At 30.9% G+C, this 21,861-nt stretch overlaps 1 protein-coding gene across 1 annotated transcript; it reads left to right on the top strand.

The window, feature by feature from the left end:
- Positions 1 to 303: 303 nt before the first annotated feature.
- On the top strand, positions 304 to 17,055 carry LOC139516743 (solute carrier family 40 member 1-like). Its single transcript, XM_071307027.1, has 8 exons — positions 304 to 443; positions 4,930 to 4,994; positions 6,167 to 6,326; positions 9,265 to 9,510; positions 9,899 to 10,117; positions 10,527 to 10,850; positions 12,399 to 12,842; positions 13,655 to 17,055. The coding sequence occupies exons 1-8, from the start codon at positions 431 to 433 to the stop codon at positions 14,017 to 14,019; spliced, it is 1,836 nt and encodes a 611-aa protein (XP_071163128.1). The 5' UTR covers positions 304 to 430; the 3' UTR covers positions 14,020 to 17,055.
- Positions 17,056 to 21,861: the final 4,806 nt, after the last annotated feature.

Genomic DNA, 21,861 nt, shown 5'->3' with positions numbered 1-21,861 from the left:
ATCAGTGACACTCACAACAGTAAACTGTATATATATATGACCAATATATGTACATTAACTAAGTTCTGATATACGAATAACTTGACATCCAGGTTTCCTTTTGGAATTAATTTTTGGCTCATTTTCGTATTCCCTATAATATGAAGTACCCCCCCCCCCCCCCCCCCCCCCCCTTTCTCCTGGTGTTGCCTCACTGTTTAAATTTAAGATACGCTACAAGTGCTAATGCATATTCTTAAGTCTGACATACAAGTTCTTTATAAATCCCGGAACATCTTCGTTTGGACTTGACTTGAAAATTATATTTCTCTTTAAGCGCAAAGACGACTCTGTTTTATTTTGTAAACAAACCTACTAATTTTTACAATACTTTATTTTATTCACCTGCAAAAACCAACTGTCTATCAGAGCAAGTCAGCTCGTGAACACAATGCCTTTGCATGGTAAGTTGTTTTAGTACTAGTAGCTGTGAGCCGTCATGGTTTGTGTCAATCCGGTAATGCATACTTTTTGTGTTTAACTTTTATCATTATAGCGTGACAAGGGCAAGACTATATCACATGTTTCATACTTTTAATGTTTGTTATTATGCTCCCGCAGAAAAAGACGGGAGTACGATGTTGCTTGTCTGTCTGTTCATCTGTTTGTTCGATACAAATGGTATATTCGTGTATAGAAAGTAACTTCAATATTTCCGTGATTATCACAGGTTCTCTGGTACATGTATCTTGTTTTCGGACGTGATGTGCTCTATAGTCCATAAAACATAATAAAATCACTTAAAAATTAGTGTTTTCATTGGGTACAGAAAATATTACTTGAATGAAATTTAAACAGATATAAAAAGAATCGAGTAGCCTTGATATTGGGCCTAGGTCAACAGGTCAAAGTTCATGGTCACTGCTACTTAAAATAGATATTTCTTACACAAAAAATGGTGTTCGAAAGGAAAGATAAATTTCACTCTTCTAGTGGAAATGAAACTTCAAAAGAGCAAATTAAGATACAAAAAGCTGAAAACCCTTATATGATATATCGATTGTGAAGTCACTGATTAGGTCAAAATTCAAGGTAACACTATTAATTAATAGATTAAAGTTCAAGGTCACTGACTAAATATAGAATTTAAAAAAAACTAGTTTTCAGACTGTCACTTGGGTTTCCTTTACCTATTTGGATTAGGCATGGGGTAATCGTAATCAGTAATCGTAATCAGCTGTAATCGATTACATTTTGCAGTGTAATCTTATGTAATCAATAATCATGTCATTTCTGATTACAAGTAATCATAATGTAATCGATTACATTGCATAAAACAGGTGTAATCATGATTACTTTTAGATTACTTTAAGATTACATTCATATGATTACTTGCTGATTACAAATCTTGTATATATATAAAAAATAGTTTTTGATAGACAAGATGAAAATAAGAAAATGTAAAGCTCACTGAAAGCTTGAATGAAAAATCATGAAACTAGTATTCACAACGATGGGACCTTGTTTAATGTGATAAATTATATCATCTATATACATGATATAACAAGTTTGTATAACCAAGTGTTTTATTTTGTTCAAAGTTTACTGAAGGAAATTGCCTCTCCAATATTTTGTGGTGAGATTGAGCTCTTATGATACAAGAATATGCCTTGATTGCATTTTTTCCCCCCTTGATTGAAAACTTCTGATATCAACTCCAATTTCATATAAGTTTACCCAATATTTTTACATAACTACTTTGAAATTCAAATGCAGAAAACATTTAGTTCCAATTTTACTTTGATGGTCGACATACATATATGAGCCCACTTAATTCAAAATGGAAGTTAAAACCGGATTTCATTTATTGACAAATTTAATAAATTTTGTTTCCCATAAATTTGTGTATAATATGTGCTTTCTAATTTTTATTATTTATTAACTTTGAGGCTTGCAGCTCATCAGTATAAACAAGTACATGTACAGTGTATACCTATCGCATAATATTACAAACAATGTGCATAGTAAACAATAAGTGACGTCAGAAGTTTCATCAATACAAAATATCTTTTATTACAATAGACTGTTTCTTAATTTAAAGAGAAATGTATATATATATACCAGGCATGGGGTAATCGTAATCAGTAATCGTAATCAGCTGTAATCGATTACATTTTGCAGTGTAATCTTATGTAATCAGTAATCATGTCATTTCTGATTACAAGTAATCATAATGTAATCAATTACATTGCATAAAACAGGTGTAATCATGATTACTTTTAGATTACTTTAAGATTACATTCATATGATTACTTGCTGATTACAAATCTTGTATATATATAAAAATAGTTTTTGATAGACAAGATGAAAATAAGAAAATGTAAAGCTCACTGAAAGCTTGAATGAAAAATCATGAAACTAGTATTCACAATGATGGGACCTTGTTTAATGTGATAAATTGTATCATCTATATACATGATATAACAAGTTTGTATAACCAAGTGTTTTATTTTGTTCAAAGTTTACTGAAGGAAATTGCCTCTCCAATATTTTGTGGTGAGATTGAGCTCTTATGATACAAGAATATCATGCCTTGATTGCATTTTTCCCCCCTTGATTGAAAACTTCTGATATCAACTCCAATTTCATATAAGTTTACCCAATAATTTTACATAACTACTTTGAAATTCAAATGCAGAAAACATTTAGTTCCAATTTTACTTTGATGGTCGACATAAATATATGAGCCCACTTAATTCAAAATGGAAGTTAAAACCGGATTTCATTTATTGACAAATTTAATAAATTTTGTTTCCCATAAATTTGTGTATAATATGTGCTTTCTAATTTTTATTATTTATTAACTTTGAGGCTTGCAGCTCATCAGTATAAACAAGTACATGTACAGTGTATACCTATCGCATAATATTACAAACAATGTGCATAGTAAACAATAAGTGACGTCAGAAGTTTCATCAATACAAAATATCTTTTATTACAATAGACTGTTTCTTAATTTAAAGAGAAATGTATATATATATACTTTCCTAAGTTACAAAGTTGTTTTGTGTTTTCACCTGGCCATAATTCTATTAATTATTAATTAGATCAAGAATAACAAATTTTCAAACAAATAATGACGCCAACCACTTTTAACTTTATCATTGTTTATTGATATTGTTATTAAGACAATAAAATTTTAATACCCAAGCTCACCTATTGTTTGTTTAAAAAAAATGGAAGTAGTGATTAACATCTGTAAAAACATTAATGGATGTGTCAATTATGTCCCAACAGACAATAAAACTATACTTAATTAATTTTTCCTTATTTGTTCAGGTTTTTTGTTAATTAGGCAGTTGGTTAAAATTGGTAGAAAAAATAAAGTTATATCTTTTACATAGAGAAAGAACACTTGTCTATTGTTATTTTATCAAATTACACATGTTGTACTGTACTTGTCTATAAATTCTTTTGAATAAGATGAATTAATTAAGGCTTTTAAAAAAATCACCAAAATTAGCTTCTTGTGAGGATAAAAAGTTATAAAAAAAATTTGATATTGCAATATACAATGTAATCATAAGTAATCTAAAGTAATCATGATTACTTTGAAGAAAAGTAATCTAATGTAATTGATTACATATAAAATAGGGTGTAATTGTAATGTAATCGATTACATTTTATTAGCAAAGAAATTGTAATTTAATCGATTACATTTTAAAGTAATCCACCCCATTCCTGATTTGGATTCAGAGAAGGAAGATGAAAGGAAGGGGAAGACACCCATCAATTTTTGAGTAAAAAGTTCAAGGTAACCCCCTAAAAAACAGCTAGTTGGTATATTTTAAAAAAAAAGATCATAAAGTCCTTAAAAAGTTACCTTTTTTCATTTTTATTATATCAAAAACCATGTTTCACGACGAAGGGAAATGACCGGGAATGGGGAAGCCGTGACCACCCTAGCCCTGTCTAATTGCTTTAAAATGGATACTTTACAAACTGTTTGTCGATTTAACATTCTAGAGAAGTATTAGTAATATCTTTTGTGTCTGACATTTGTTGTACCCTTCAAGCATGTAGTCCTAGCTACATTTTTGTGTATGTCACGTTTTTGGGAAAAAAATATATTTTGTCTTTCCTTCACGCTAGCTCTTTGAATTGGCCCCTTGAAATATGTATCAAATGTGCATTTATAAAATATTTTCTTCAAATAAGTTTGCGGTACGTGGATAATTTGTTGGTTGCACCAAATTGCCAATATAATTAGGATTCAACTTGCATGGCTATATATGTCAGAACCTTGTTAGCCAGGCTTTCCGTATTTTACGTTGCCACTTAGTGTACAATGAAAGTCATCCTCTAGGCATATGGAACAACTACGTCTACCCCCTGTGGCCATGTTGACAGCTGGAGTTGTCACCCTTTTTTGCATTGTTATAAATATTTACAATGATAATCAACATCATTCGAGTTTAATATAAATGTGTAATATTGAGTAATGTACCGTAATTTATTTCAAATATCCAAAAAAATACGTTTTTATAAATGGTATGATGATAGATATACTGTTGCATAATTTTATAAAAGCAATGATTGTGTATAATTTAATAGTGTATGTTGAAATGTTGGCCAAACATTTATTTGTTATTGTTACTCATTCTTATAAAACATCTGCAGTGCCTAAGCGTAAACCAGAATACATCTTTACATAACTTTTCCGGATATTAGATATAGTTGGCCAAAGTATTAGTTTCTTAACGATTTTTTCATATTTATATGCAGTTTATCGTGCTTTTGTTAAATTCAAAATTTCACAAAAATCCCCGAGATCGTAAATTTCCGTACTTATTATTTGTTATGGCCCCATGTTCCCGAAAAAGCGTAACATTTGTGTTATATACAATGTTTACTTATATATATATATACATGATAAACCTCCTTTTTCAGATAAATGGAAACTGCCACTAAAAACAAAGTTATATGTATATATCAGCCACTTTCTTTCTGCATGGGTAAGATACTGTTACAATAAGAATAAACGAAGACTTCAATATTTACACAAATCCAATGCAGGAAACCTGAACTTGCTCAGCTATAAGGAAATATAGAGGTCAAACATACTGTCATGACTGTTTCAAAAATATACTTTGAGATAAAAAAAAAAAAAAAAAAAATTTAAAAAAAACTGACGGACTTTCAAGCAGCATAAGTATATATTATCGTGTTTCACATTGATGTCTTTCAATATCAGCCGCGAGTCACACTGTAAATCTTTTGGTTTATTGTCAGAGCGAAGCCCATAGTTTTCATATATTTGTAGGTTATTTAGTTTTCATATATTTGTAGGTTATTTAGTTTTCATATATTTGTAGGTTATTTGAAATAACAGGAGAATGACTGTCGATAGTAGTGTTTATCTCTTTAGAAACGGCTTTGAGCGTGATTGAAAAGTGTTTCGGAAATTTATAAAGTGTAGTTTTCAAATTTTAACTTCTTTATTGATCCAAACTAATTTTTCTGCTAATTCTATTTTTGTGATGTAAGATCTATCAGCATTTTCTGTTGTTTTCTTTTATTTAAATAGTGTGTATATTTTAAGTTTAAACCATTGTTTTAATAATATCCAGCATATTCAATATGGCAGTGTCGAGCTTCTTCAAAGGAAATTTAGATATCGTGTAACGATTGCATGTGGTGCATTGTTTGGTTTGGATAATGAAATGTTAAAATCTATATATAATACTCAAACCAAAAAAGAAGGTTTAACAAGGGGATTCTCAATAGCCAAAGAGGAATACCATTGAATTATAATACCATTAAATTTCGATAATGACACTGTGTATGATTATTCACTCAAACTAAAAGATTTGTATCGTCAAAGGAAGAAAACCACACATTTCAAGTGATTGTCAAAATGTTACTTTAATAAGTCATCACTTTGCATTGCAGAATCAGTAATATTTCTAACGTAAATTGGTAATAAATACTGTAAAGGAAAATGAAGGGGGAAAAATGCATCACAATTTACATATTCACTCGTACAAGGGCCTATATGTTGGCTCACATCTGTATCCTCTAGTTATTGATGTGTAGACATTTTCATGGCCAAACGAAGAAATCATTGCTTTATTTTTACATGTGATAGTTAAAAATCACTCGATGTTGTTTTTATATATATATTCAGGGCGACCGAATGTGGTCGTTTGGTGTTGGGTTATTTCTAATACGACTTAGTCCAGGATCACTACGACTTGTAGCAATCTATGGGTTTTCCAAAGGAGCATCTGTGCTCCTGTTTGCTGCAATAATTGGAGACTGGATTGATAACACGCCCAGACTTAAAGGTAGGTATATTCTGCATTTTTTTCATTTCTTTATTCTTCAGATACATGTAGATTAAATAAAACAATAATATAGCTAAACATTATAATTATACCATAGATTATTAATTAATTGATTGTTTGATTCGGGAAATACAAACTGCCTATCAAAAACGAAAGCACGCAGTGATCATGTTCAGTTCAGTTTCTTGTATATTCCTCTATTAATTGTGGAGCACTACCCAAAGGGTATAGTTTTAGCAACTATGTACACCTTAAAACATAAGGAAACAAATACATTGTAATTATATACAGATGACTGAATTTGATTATAATAATCACTAAATGATAAATATCATAATTAATTCATAGGATTGTCATCATAAAGTTTTAAAAGATATATAATAATTCATATGTGCTGGGTTGTAAGAAAATGTTAAGAGACAACTGCATATATTTACAAATAAGAATTAAAATGGTCTCAAGTTAAAATTACTTATAATTATTAGTTAAGAGTGCTATAAATACATCGGGAACTATAATGAAAATTATATTTTATAAGACTTATGTAGAATGGTTGGGGTTTGGAAAAATTTAAACTAATATATATACATAAATTTTCTTCACAGTTTAATTTGCTATATGGGGATCTTGTCATTATTCTTTAAATTATAACTGATATCTTACAATTTTAAAAAGAGAAGACCATGAAGCGATCGGGCATTGGTATATCGTACAGGTTGTCGTTGATCGGGAAACGATCGGATATTAGTCGAGCAAAGATCGGAAAAATCGAGTACTTATGATGATCTGTAAACTATTTGTATTTCGATCAAACTCGATCTCTACACGATCTTTTATCGATCAATTCGACCGCTACTCGACGAAATCGCGATCTCTATTCGAGTGACTAGCTTCTCGATCCTTACTCGAATGTGTTTGACATGTCAAAAACTCTCGGGTAGAAAGTCAGATCGATGACGACCGAGGTAGACCACCCCGAACGTTCTTGTCGATTGAGACAGACCAGTCTCCCGATCGCTTAATTTGTCTTGATCGAGATTGATCGAGTTGGTCTGATCGGCAGTGTGAACCTAGCTTTACACACGATCTTTCGTTTTTTATTCGGCCAGGTAAAACCAAAGACTTTAAAATTGGTATTTGCCGGTTCTCCGCTAAGCAGATGGCATAAAGGAGAAGGCAACAGACTGGTAGGCTCGGAATCAGAATAATGTGTCAAGTCTTCCTGTGTAAAGTCTTCCTGCGTAGTGTTATCTTGTGAACTTACACGTTAAAAATCCGATTCAATGTGGGTAACATTTCATAAATACATTAACATGTTCTTGTCTTGAATATGCACATTAATTTGCCACTGAACGTTAAGAAGCCATCCATCATCATCATCCTGTAGGATTGAATGGGGATCTTTTATATTCATGTCTTTCCATTCAATACAGGGAATGTTTTATCTGGTTGATTGCAACGACAAACAAGTCAGTTGACATGACACATCTTTGTCGCACTGCTAATTTAATGAAGACACTTGTGTATGGGACGAGTCCTACTGCACACCTAAAGTTAGTGCAGAAGACTTTGAAAATATATATGAATAATTCTGTCCGGTAGGCTACATATGTTTAAGAAGTTCTGTCCGTTTAAGCTGTCAAAAGCCTTTCTGAAATCAACATTTATGATGATTTGTATTACCATTCTTCTCACTGTTCTAAGAAGTTTCGGAGGACAAATATGTGGTAATTACAGCTTTTTCATGCATACAATTTGCCTTAAATACACTTGTTATTTTACCTTAAAATAGTTTATTCATTTGGTTGTAGATCCTTTGATAAGTGATACTGATGATGATCCAATGACAAATTAAATGAACTAGTAAATACAAACCCTGCTATATTAGACCATTTAAACATACCATTTAAAAGGGAAGAAAAAAACTGAGCAAACCTTAATTAGCCAGTCTTGTCATTTTTTGTACATACATGTTTTTGTTTTTTTCTTTCTTTCATTGTTTTAACAGTTTTTAGTCATTTAAAAAAAACAAGAATAGTATGAAAACTGAGCGACAGAGAGAAAATCAGCAATCAATATCACGAATTAAAGAAAATGTTCATTAGCAAAGGAAATTGAAGGGTATTGAATATGAAAAGTCGCCTATGAATCAATGATAAATTACTTTGTCGTTTGCAGGCAATAATTTAAAGGGGCACTAGCTGTCAAATTCATGTTCAACGATTCTAATCAAATTCTCATATTTGATTTATAACAATGTAAAACATTTATTCAAACTGTTAAAAGTCTAAATAAAACAATAAACAAGGAACTAGCATGAAAATACGTAGCTTCGTTTCGTGTGTATTTGAGTCAAGACACCATCTAATTATTTATCGAGTCGACCTCTACAGTCATCCGATAACAATATAAGCGATGTAAACATAAATAATTATATAGATATAAATAGATTAAGCAAACACGTGCTGTTGAATTATTTTAGGTCTATTTAATTTCATATTACAGATTAATGTTTATCATCGTTTTTACATGTATTATAATGTTTATTTGTGGATCGAATCAGTTAATCAAATGATTTACCTTTGTTTCACTTTCAATGTTGACATTCTCTTCCTTTAAATAACTTATACAATTCTCGTGTTATCAATCTCAAGCTAAGGGGTTAAATTAAAGTTCACATAAATACGTATTCAATGAGGTCGATTATATACTTGCAAGTGAATAAGTCATAATCAATGGGGTTTTTTTTTGTTGCTTATTTTGACAAAATTGAACCTGATTGGTTACTAAAAAGGAATTTCTATTTCACTATTTGTATTTCATTACTGATTGAGCAAAACAAAATTATATATTAGATTTTTCATATATCTCGTAGCTAATTCCCCTTTAAAGAAAATATCACCAATTTCATCAAAAGAATGATCTTTTCTGATTTCAGCTGCAAGACTTTCGTTAGTTCTACAGAATATTTTAGTAGCATTATGTGCAGTTATTGTTTTTGTTGTGGTATGGTATCATGAAACTTTACGAACATTATGGCCCGACGAAGGTGCATTGACACTTTTTCATGCACTCATTATAGTGGTAGCCATTCTTGGCGATCTTGCTAGCATTGCGCGGTCAATATCGGTGGAGAGGGATTGGATCGTGGAAATATGTGGGAGAGATAAAGATCTATTAGCTAGTAAGTGGTTGTTAAAATACTTTAAGAATGGAAAAAAAATTTCATTGCATCTTAGATGCATTAGAATTGCAAGATTGAGCCTGTAAAGAGTGTTTTTTTAGTTGCTTTTGAAAGACACTGACTTTCGTGTGTTTGTATTTTTTACTTTTCTAAATATCTGTCATATTATTCATTTGTTTTCCTTGTTACTAATTTTTCCATGAACTATCCGTGTATTTTAGGATTTAACATTAATAGGTAGTCGAAAGTACTATATCTAATTCCAACAACAACTCTGAGTAAAAAAGCAACCATGACAAATGATGATTTTTATCAAGATCGTTATTCACATGTAGTCATGTATCGCCAAAGATGAACAAGTTGTGTCATAGTTTCTTTATGTTGACAGCAATGACCTCCAGAATGAGAGCAATTGATTTAACCACCGCCATCTTATCACCTGTAGCTACTGGACAGATAGTTTATTTCATTGCTTTACAATATGCGGCAGTTTTTATAGCGGGCTGGAATCTGGTTTCTGTCTTCATTGAGTACTTTCTAATATGGAAGGTGTACATGGAAGTGCCTGCACTGAAGAGTAAAATGTTCAAAACGAGAAAAGACAAAGGTATTTTAAAAATAGCTCTTGTTGTTATAATACTCATTGACTTAATTCCTCGCATATTTGTGAGTGGGAACAATTTTAACAAATGCCATTTTTCAAGTTAACTAGTATGGGACATTGTTGTTCTGTTATTATAGAAAACTAGTATAATTAAATGTTTTCTGGTCAATATTTTTGTTGGGGTTTTCATATATGTAATCTATGAAGTTTCAAATTCTAAAAACAAAGGATCAAACAGAAAATTAAAAAATGTTTTGTATTTTCAAAATTTATTTCTGAATTGCACAATGTAAGTAGGGAAAATCAGTTATAAATACATTACAAATGAAGTTAAATCTAAAATTGCAATTTCAACAAGCTGATGTTCAAATGGTAAGAACCACAACAAAAGAACGTTTTACATTATTTGTAGTAGAAACAGAAATGCTGTTTACGGATGAAGGCATTCAACTCGATGACAAAGATCAGCAAGAAAAAATATCACAAGCATCAAATGTAGCACAGGAAGAGACAGAGAAATGTACCAGATCATCATCATCAGAAGAAGGCGACACAACAAAGGAAGATAACTCTGTAGAGAAAGACGCATGTGATCAATGCTTATATAAGATGTTTAAGAGCTTTATTTTGCTATTCAGAGGATGGAAAACATACATGAAGTATGACGTTGCATTCGCTGGTTTGGGATTATCATGTTTATATATGACCGTGATAGGTTTTGATAGTATTACTGTTGGTAAGTTTTCATGTATGATTAACTTGGTTTAAGATGTATACAAGTTTTTACAAAAGGTTAGATTATATATTAAGACAATTAGTTAACCAAATGAAAGTGCTGTTAGCTGTGCATATCTTTCTTCGACATAATTGGAAAGACATGATTAGAAACGGTATGTACATGTCCATGTCATTGATTAATTTTATTGGATACTTTGAGGTGCAGGGTTGTTCTATTGGATAAAATGGGCCATTTCAGTTTAAGGTTATTAACTTAAGGTCTAGAACTACTAGACCGGGCCAGTCAGAAAAAAGCAAGCAAGAAAAGTAGTACATAATTTTAGTTAAACTAAATAATTCCTATGTAACGCATAGCTACAATTTTGTCGCTAAGTATAAAAATATTTGGTAATTTTGGTATGAAAATAAAGCTAAAGAACTTGGGATCACTGTAGAACTTTGGTTGAAAGTTGTTTCTAATTAATAAAAAATAAAATTATAATAGAAGGGCAAATTTGTCCTGTTGTTCAGTTCAGAAACACCTGTTCTTGGAATACAAAACTTCAGGGATTATTGCGCTGTTCTATGCAATGAAAGGTTGGTTTAATTTTTCAACACAAGTCAGGGTAAGGTGTAATGTTGACAAGAAATGACTGTCACTTTATTTGAACTTAAGACAATAGTTCTCATAGGTACCAGGATTATAATTTAGTACGGCAGACGCTCGTTTCGTCTACACAAGACTCATCAGTGACGCTCATATCAAAAAGTGACCATAATTAATGCTTGAAATTGCAGAATTGTACACTGAAAACAATGGGGCTATATAATGGATTTATTACTTGATACTGTTAGTTTAATTTGTTTTTGCTACTTAATATACTATTCTCATCAGATGTACCAGGCTTATAATTTGGTAAAGCAAAAATTCGTTTTGTTTACGTAAGACTAGTTAGTAAACCCTCTTTCTTCCAGTAATGAGCCGTAACACTTTAATTTTTTTTGTGCTATACCAATTAAATATTCCATATCTAGAATACCATTATGCACAAGTATAAGTTAAAAAAAAACCTTTTAGAATAAATGAATGATTTTAGTATCCCCCATTTCATACAAGATTATTATTTATTTCGTTGTACATGGCACGTTTCTGGTGGCCAAATAGACATAATTATATGCACATAGAGGCAACAGTAGTACACTGCTTTTCAAAAATCATAAATATATTAAGAGAAAACAAATCCTGGTTACAAATTAAAACCGAGGTAATCACACCAAGTATAAACTGATAACATGCAGAAGGACAATTACACAGAAAACAAGACAAAAAAAAAGAGAATGGGGAATTTGTATGATGTCATTAATGTTGCCTTTGGATATCTATATTGAGGTAAATGTTAGCTGTTTCAAACCTTAAATTAACCTCTCGTGATACTTCATGAGGTGAGTATAATGTTTTATCAAATAAAACTCCGTTTGTTTTTAGCAAAGATAAAGTAGATTTTGTTATTGTCAAATAATATTAATAATTATCATATTCAAAAGTAATATCTTTTTTTAATGTCAGGATATGCGTATGCTCAGGGAATATCTGAATCTCTTCTTGGTGTCATGATGGCTGCAGGGTCTATTTTTGGCATAGCAGGCACATTTGCATATCCAAGGATCCAGAAGAGAATAGGTTTGGAACGAACAGGACTGTTTGGGCTCGGATTTGAAATATTTAGCCTTTGTTTCTGCGTAGCATCCGTATTTGCTCCTGGTAGCCCATTTGATCTCTTGTACAGAACAAGAGAAAATGACAGTTCAAACATTATTGTTGTTTCTTCAGTACTTGGAATCGATAACAGTACTATCACTAGTAATTTGACAGTTAATGGAACTATGCCAACTTATATCACAAGGAATTTGAAAGTTAATGTAACTATGCCACCTAGTCAGGAAGCAAGTGATCAAACATCATATATATCCATTGGTTTATTTCTTGGTGGGCTGATAACTGCTAGATTTGGTAAGTATTAAATATATTGTTATAAATGGGTATTGAGAATTATCACAAAGAAACAACACATTTTATATTTCAAAATTTTATTGGAATCAATATATGAAAACCTGAAAAATAACGGTCTTAAATGATTTGCATACACTAAGACAACTTTGGCAAACTCAATTTGGGGAGATCAAATCGCATATTTTTATAATTAGTACCAATTTTATCAGATAACATAACACATAACGTATATTTTATATATGATTATGCTGGAGTCAACAAACTACACTCAAAACAAGACTAAGTAAAGGAACACTATCAATAATCAATCATACGGAATTAAAAGTACACTCGATCCCTACTCGCCCGCCTGTAACAATATTCTTTGAAAAAAAATCTAATCAATAGCTTAGTAATAAAATAACTGCATATTGTATAGATACTGGAAACTGAGTCTATGTATAGGCATTAATTCTTATATTAAAAAACATCAGTGCTTAAACTATCGTATGTAATGGACTACTGTATAAAGTTACCAGTTTACAGCTCTCAAATTTAAAAAAAATTATAATAAATGTTTAATCAAGAATGCTAATGCGATGAACAGTTCTTATATTCATATGATCCAAATTTTAATTCAGTTTTGCAGTAGCAAGCATAATTTTTATATGTACAAAAGTTGTTGAACTTTATTCATTCAACATCACTATGCTTATTATTTTTTTTTATGATTTACATAATATCATTACGACTGTAATGTATTTAGAATTTTGTAACTACTTGGTATTTGTGATTGATAGAAAATACATACATTTTGTTATATATAATTCCAGGACTATGGATTACTGATTTAACCATCACACAGATGTTCTTACAAGCGGTTGTTGAGACTGAGCGAGGAATTATCAGTGGTATCCAGCGTTCTTTGAATCAACTCATGGACATGCTTAAATTCTTAATGGTCATTCTTGCACCGTACCCACAAGAATTTGGGCTCTTAGTCCTGATATCTTTTGTCTTCGTTTGTTTGGGCTGGATATTTTATGCAAGATATTCGTATTCAGTCCGGGGACATTTATTTCATTTTGACAAATTATGTCCAGATAAACTAAACAATAATATCGTCGCTGAAACAGGTGATGATAACAGTGGTAATGAAGAAATAAGTAACCGACCAATCGAGACACATACTGCATAGGTTACAACAAATACAGATAGCATTTACATGTTTAATTGAACTTATGTGTGATGAAGGAGGCTTTAAAAAATAATGAGAATCTCCTTTAGGGCGCACGTCTTGATCTATAAAATTAGAATCTCTTTTCAGGTGCATATATTGATACTTAAATTACCCTAGTCATATTATTCCCTCCCGGTAAAACCATACGATGACTTTCAAAAAGTTTTCCTTGTGTGTCCTTGAGTTATGCATATGACTTAGGGAAACTTAAATACCAAATGTAAGGTATTTTGTTAATTTCTGTCTTTTGATTTTAATTATCTGTTTTGCAGCTTTTTACTTAGTTGTATTGAGGAATACTTTTACATTTCTTCACTTGTAATTCTTGTGTTTTGCAGCTTTTCCTAAGTTATGTTTCGCCAATACCATTATCCCTGTCGAATATTTTCATAGGATACTTCTGAAAACTCATTTACCTAATGATGCAACAGTAAGACGTCCCGCGATGTTAAAATTAACTTTTTATGCTGTGTACTGAACAAATTCTTTATTTCACTGACACTTGTTTTTTTTATACGTTAACCGTTTGGGACTTTTTGAAGGTATTACCATTGTTTTTTTACTGACTAAGACAACAGTATGTAATTTTCAGTGTTCTGTTATTTTCTTTGAAATGAGTCGTTAGTCTATAGGAGTATCTTCACAGTGTTTTGGAATATGTAGATTTTGTTGATGTTTTTGTTTATTTTTATGCTGCTGTTCAGATCATTATTTTTATCTTTATCATACTTCAATATTTTTCAATTCTTCTGTAAATTATTAACTATATTTATATATCTCGCATTTATTTGCTATTTGCTTATACAATTTTTGGGCAATTAACATTCATTGCTCGAAAATACTTACATATTTGTTTACAGTGCAAACGCAAGAATTGGCCATATATAACAGTTTCTTTCATATCGGATACAAAAACGTTAGCATTTTTACAAGTTATTTTAATTTTGTTTATAGAATAGCTTGTGAAAAAATTACAAAATTACAAATAAGCGAGAATAAATAATCTTGTTGATCGATTGTCTTATTGGGTATTCAATTTAATTTGTTGTCGTTTACGCTAAAATATATGACCCATGTTTGAAGCGCATTACTCAACGCATTAAAAAACCTTGAATTAGGTCTCCACCAATGGGTTTTTCTTGCCGCGTTATTTTAATAACAAATGGTAGACTTCGTCTTGTACTGTGTTCTGCTCTTTGGTCGGGTTGTTGTCACTTTCACACATTCCCCGTTTGCAATCTCTGTTAAACTTTGTACACCCTTTGGTAGTATTCCTCATAAAATAAGCTACATGTATTTGACTGTGAGGTCTTTATACAACCTTGCAGAAGTTGATAACTTAACTTAATTTGCTGGGAGTAAAATCTTACTCTGATTCAGACCTTTTCTTATAATGAAATATGAAAATATGTGTAGTTTTTGCTGCTCGGTCTTTGGCTAACAGATGTATAGATTGTTACTAAGAGCGCATCTAAGTTTATAATCATGCTTACACTTTAGTATTCACAAATGTTATATATCACTTGTACTATAGTTTAAAAGATCCAGATATCATTAATATTCTAGATTTCTTTTAAATTTTCATATGAACCTGTCATGTACGTAGTTATGTTTTTTGTTTTACTTGTGAAATTCAAGATTGCAAGCTATGGTTGTGAATAACTTATTCCTTAGAAAGATTCGACTGTTTGAACCAAAAAACTGTGTCTTTTTGAACATTGCAATTATTGTTAAAAGAAAATTAGTTAGGACTATATTGATGTTTCTGTCACTTATTACTGGTGTGACAAAAGTTATTATTATATATAGATATTCAATTTTGATTTTAATTCATCTGGTACACTTGTTATTCTTTATTTACACCGTTTGATTTCTTCTCTTTCTTCTCTTTCATTTTAGTTAACAATATTTATAACGGTTATATATAGTTTATATTTATGCGGATTTTATTATTTATTTTTTTAAATATAGAATATATGGCAGCTAGGTGTAACAAACACACTAAAGAAAAAACACAGAACAATTGAAGTATATTTTAAAATTGAAGTTGTTTATAAAAATAGGCTTGGAAAAATTAATTAGATTGACAATTATTAACTAGTTGTCCCTTCTCGTTTTAGCAGGTGTTTTCACGCGAAAGTCTTTTGACAAACCAAATATTCTATTGTAATTATACACAGTTTGTACTTACCATGTTAAATTTTTAGCAATGATTTTGCTATGAATACTAGGGGTATATTTTATAATAACTATTTTTCGGTCGTAATTTAAATTTATTTTGATGTGGATTTTGTTGTGATTTTGTTGTGCTTTTTCAGACAGTCGTATTTTATTATTATTGATATTATTGATAGATCTGAAATACAATATGATTTCTGTTATAGTAACAAATCTGTGTAGTCGACGTCGAGCAATTTTGAAAGAGTTAATTGTTTTGGTAAAATGTTTTTGAACTCCCTACCGCATTCAATCGCGATGTCCTCCATGTAAAATGTCGTAAACATACAATTTATAATCTAGTATTCTAATCTAATTGACATAACATGAAACCAAGATGGGAAAAACAATCTTAAAGACAGAATTTAATATACACATTGTCAAAAATACCTAACGACGAGTATAACTAATGTCAAAAGTACCTATATAACGACGAATATAGACGAGTTTCTTTTTTTTGTTTTTGTGTATATAATTTTTTTTCAACGATCAAAAAAATGAAATGTTTTACATATTATATTTTTTTTATTAATACAATACAATGTGTATTGTGTCTGTGACATCATGTAAATAAACTAGTCATTCATTGGTTCTTTTACTTTCTTTTGTTACATTGTCTGAGCCAAACCATCACGCATGTTGGACAGGTTCGATGTTTGAAAAAAAATATTGGGACTTTTTGAAGTAATATAAAAGGCAGCATAAATGATAGATGAACATAATGGATAAATCTATGTAATGATAGAAATTACCATGATAAAATTTTGTACGCGAAAATTTAGTTTTGTTTGAATTGACAATTCAAAGCCGTAAACAATTTTGTTTGTATATGCTAATTGGTATCTGGAATATCTATGTAAATAAATTGGGATTTACAGAATTAACTCTCTACGTCAGTCACGAAAACTCAGATTGTAGACGATAACAAAACACAACAACTCCGCCCCATGCTCAATTAAAAGACTGCCAACAATGCTGTCACGCCATGAAAATCCACAATTCCGTATACACCCATTCTATAAATGGGTTGATGATGCAACAGAACAAAAAAAAATGCAGTGTGCATGGATTTTTATTAACATAATTTAATATAAACATATAAACATGATCTAACTAGAATGTGACTACTTAACAACCGATGTATATATAAAATATGCCTTGTGTGGAACTCTGATTATTTCAATATTCAAATGTATATAATTATAGATATGTATATGATTATATTCGATAGATATTCCAGAATTTGTGTTTGCTGTTCAAATTCCTTGATTCCAGAGTTGCTTAAAAGGTATTTACATATCGTATGTTGAAATAATGTTTTTTTTTATATTGACGCCACGGCCGTTGTAGAAAACCATTGTCGTACAGTAGGTTTATACCATGAAATGTACCTTTTCTAGTAGCCATAAACTAAATTTTGAATTTTTGAAACACTAATGTTATTTACTCCGCCCATACACACAGGGCCTTATCGATATAATGCATAATTTGTCGATAGTTTTGGTGTCATTACTCTCTTCAACTTCGCTTTTGATTTGGCCTTTCAACTGGTTGGATCCGGGCGCCACTATGCGATTATAAGGACGAAACACGCGTCAAATTACAAGCCTTGCATCTTTGAGGTGTAATACCACCATTGATTTTTCCCTATTAGTCTTTGTTAAATTGGCACTTTTAAAAAAATTGTACAGTATTTACCTTTATTTCAACCAAAGAAATACTTTGCATGTGTAAAGTTTAATCCTTTCCAGTGATACAGTGAAAATTTCACACTACATTTCATTGCATATAAGAAAATAATCATCACCGGAAGTAAACAACCCAATTTTTACACTGTTATTTACATGTTACCTGCTTTGGTAACTACGTAACCTTAACGTTCCAAAATATTTTATAAGACCATCAAATAAAAAAAGAATGATGCTTTCAGACATCCAACATACATATTTACGACTCAGAAAAATTTAAGTGCATTGAAATGCAGGGTTAATTTTCTACAACTGTCAAATTCAAGGGAATATTTTTTTAGGCCTACTTTCGTATGCAACCGGATGTGACGTACCATGATTTGGTGGTATTACACCTAGATGAGTTTTTATGACCGGGCAGTGGATGTGCTATTGCTACTGGAATGAACAAATTAGTCTGCTGTAGTCAGTTTTTACGTGGAAAATATGCTTAATCCATCTTCTTTCTGTTATCTGCTGCTTTCAAAACGTTCGGTATAGTATATTTCTTATACAGAGAGAGTGGTGCTACTAGTATGTAGATTAGTGATCAGTTGCTTAAACTATATATATTCTTTCGAACTTTTTCTTCCTTTTTATTTTGAAGTGTTTTACGCCTCTAAACATCTTCCTTATTTATAGTCGGAATAACAATGGTGGGAAATGTGTGATTCAATTTTATATTTGCTTTTAGAATATATAATGTCGCTTTGATCCTAGACAAAAGTATTAACTCACTATGTATTTTCGAGGAACTAACTTAAGTTTGAATTTCAGGTCCTTGATCCCAATGCTCTCATATTCGATGCTTGTCTTTAAATTTCTATATTTAATATGAGTATTCCAGAAAATTTATGCTTAGTGGAGCAATAATTTTTACCAAAAAAAGTATGATAGTCTTGCAAGAAGTTGACCAAAATCAAATTTTTGTTTTTCAATAATTCCTTCACATTGAACTGTCAATACTCTTATAAAGCAAACTATCAGCTCATAAAGCAAACTATCCGCTCATAAAGCAAACTATCCGCTTTGTGTTTAATTTGTTTTTTCAACTGTTTTCCAAATATATGCAAGCACTACTACGGAGTCATATGAAGACGAAACACGTGCCTTGACATACTTATTTATAAGCCTTGTATCTTAGCTGGTTGACGTTTTGTCACTGAGGGTATCTGCAAAAAAAATATCAAAACACTTAATTTTTCTTAGCCATGGAATAGATTACCTTAGTCGTATTCTGCACGTTTTGTATGTTTTCGGTACTCTTCATCTTTCTATTTGATTTGGCTTTCCAACTGTTTTGATTCTAATGCCACTAATGAAAAAAACAACGCGTGTCTTCTTTACCAAACTATTAGCCTGGTATATTTGATAGTGTTCGAATAGTTAACTTTGCACACGTAAAATTTAGCAATACATAACAAATATGTATGTTCGTTTCTATTTTTCTGTATGTCCTTGTAGACCAATTTATCTTGCCTCATATACATTTCTAGGAATGTGATTGGTTAAAAACATTTGATCTTGCTCTTTTTTTCTCTATCCCTGGGGCAGATTACTTTATAAATATTACATATCCAGCTTATACGTTTTTATTATTATTTTTTAACCTTTTGATTTGTATGGTTTATCAACCAAGTAAATTATTTATCATAAGTGCAAAGCGTAAAAGAAGAAGAAAACTGAATACGACCTTATATATCTTCAACAATGTTTACAAATCTTGAAAGAAATCTTGGACATATAGGGATTTGTTGTAATATTGTTTCTGTCTATGAAGAAATAACAGGGACATTTTGGTATTTACAAGTATGAAACACATTATTTCGGTTATTTAGAATAGACAGGAAAATATTACAGTCGGCCTTGCAATTTAATTCTAAATTACAATCATATGAAAAAACATAGATGATGTCATGGTTACATGTCAAAATTATACATGGTATGATAGACAAAAAAAATCAGCCAATTAGAAGACTTGTATCCAATATTGAATTATGATTCTTATACATGATATATTTACTTAATAACTTTTTTTAAATTTGTTTTGACATGGGAGGTAACAAATTAACAAAATACACTAAATTGATTTCAATCAGAGTTGTCTTTCTTTTAATATAAAGTTGAACTCTCCATCTATATTTTTTTTGTTGCAAGCTTTTGTTTCTTCCACAGCACGCGATTAAGACACAAAAAAGTCTCATCATGTTTATAAAGCATTCATATATAGCTTGACGGCAAAGACACATGATTACATTATTTATTTTGACTGTCGTACAAGTAACTAAACAAATGTTTAATTCACCATTTTTTAAATAAGGAAATGCCTGTACCTGTACAAAGACATGACAGTTGTTTTCCATTCGCTTGGTTTGTTTGATCTTTTGACTTGGCAATTTGATAGGTAACTCTCCGAATTGACTTGTCCGTGGAGTTCGGAATTTTTGATATTTTACTTCTGATCCGCTGCTGATTCTAAGAATATGTTTTGTTGTTGACACTAAATTATGTCACTAGAATGACAGAGATTTTGAATTACATCTAGAAACTATCTTAATTTTAAGTTTTCTGTAAAACGTTTTATTTACTGGTTTATTTTTTTTTTGCCATGGTGCTTGTCCGCTTCTATATTATTATTGTCCTTTTTGGTATATTCTGCATCTTTTTATCAATCCTCTGTTGGTTTTAAAGATGAAAATACATGATTATGTGTTCCCTAAAAATGCCATACTTGACATACATAGTTACTTTTTCGGTTAAAAGTTCCGTATCGATTTGTGACAATGCATGTGCTTGTTCTTCGACTTCGTTCTTTATTTTGCCTTTTTAACCTTTTTTTTATTTGAGTGTCACTTATGAGTCTTTTGAAGACGAAAAACGCGTGTCTGGCGCAAATACAAAATTTCAATTCGGGTATCTATAATGAGTTGATTTGTATATGCTTTGATACTTTTCGTAATATTATATATGTTTGAGAATACCATTAGTTTTGAAGACATGCATAGGAATTCTTACAACTTACAATCAAACTACTCAGTTTGACGAGGCCTTACTCCTTTTTGTTTTATTGTTGGGGTCAGAGAAAGAAGCGAGGTCAGAGAAAATTCGTATATACTACGAATTGCAATTGCAAGTTTAAGAGTCATGAATGGTGTACTAGCCTATAAAATTTGATTATATTGCTTGACATTGGCTGTTACCCAGATAATTCGTTGTGTGCTGTATGTCGAATACTCACTCCCTTTCTTGTGTCATTCTAGCTATGTTATCTCCCCTTATTTGTGAGTTATTTGAATATCATTTATAAGTGTTGATTATTTATTTTTTTCGTTTGAGGAAACACTTGATTAAGTTACGATTATTATTGTACGATATTTTATATTGTGTACTTTGTTAATGTAATTTTCTACCTCAGGAATAGACTACCTTAGCTGTATTTGGCACACATTTTAGCAATTTTGTTCTTCAATGGTCTTCAACTTCGTACTTTATTTGGCCTTTTTAACTTTTTGGATTCGAGCGTCACTGATGAGTCTTTTGTAGAAGAAATGCGTGTCTGGCGTATATAAAAATTTAATCCTGGTATCTATGATGAGTTTATTTACAACCACTGGGTTGATGCCACTGCTGATGGGGTTTTAATTCCCTGAGGTTATCACCAGCCCAGTAGTCAGCTGTGCTGACATGAATTATCATTGATATGTCATATTTAAAAAATTAACTGTTTCCAAAATTTGGAATTTTTCAAATACTATGGCTTTTCTACCTCTGGAATAGATTACCTTATCTGTATTTGGCACAACTTTTTGGAATTTTAGTCCTAAATGCTCTTCAACTTCGTACTTTATTTGGCCAT

The sequence above is a fragment of the Mytilus edulis genome, chromosome 3 (assembly GCF_963676685.1).
Source record: "Mytilus edulis chromosome 3, xbMytEdul2.2, whole genome shotgun sequence".
NCBI classification, from domain to species: domain Eukaryota; kingdom Metazoa; phylum Mollusca; class Bivalvia; order Mytilida; family Mytilidae; genus Mytilus; species Mytilus edulis.
The sequence above is the reverse complement of the archived record's forward strand: the minus strand, read 5'-3'. Positions and strand labels throughout refer to the sequence as shown.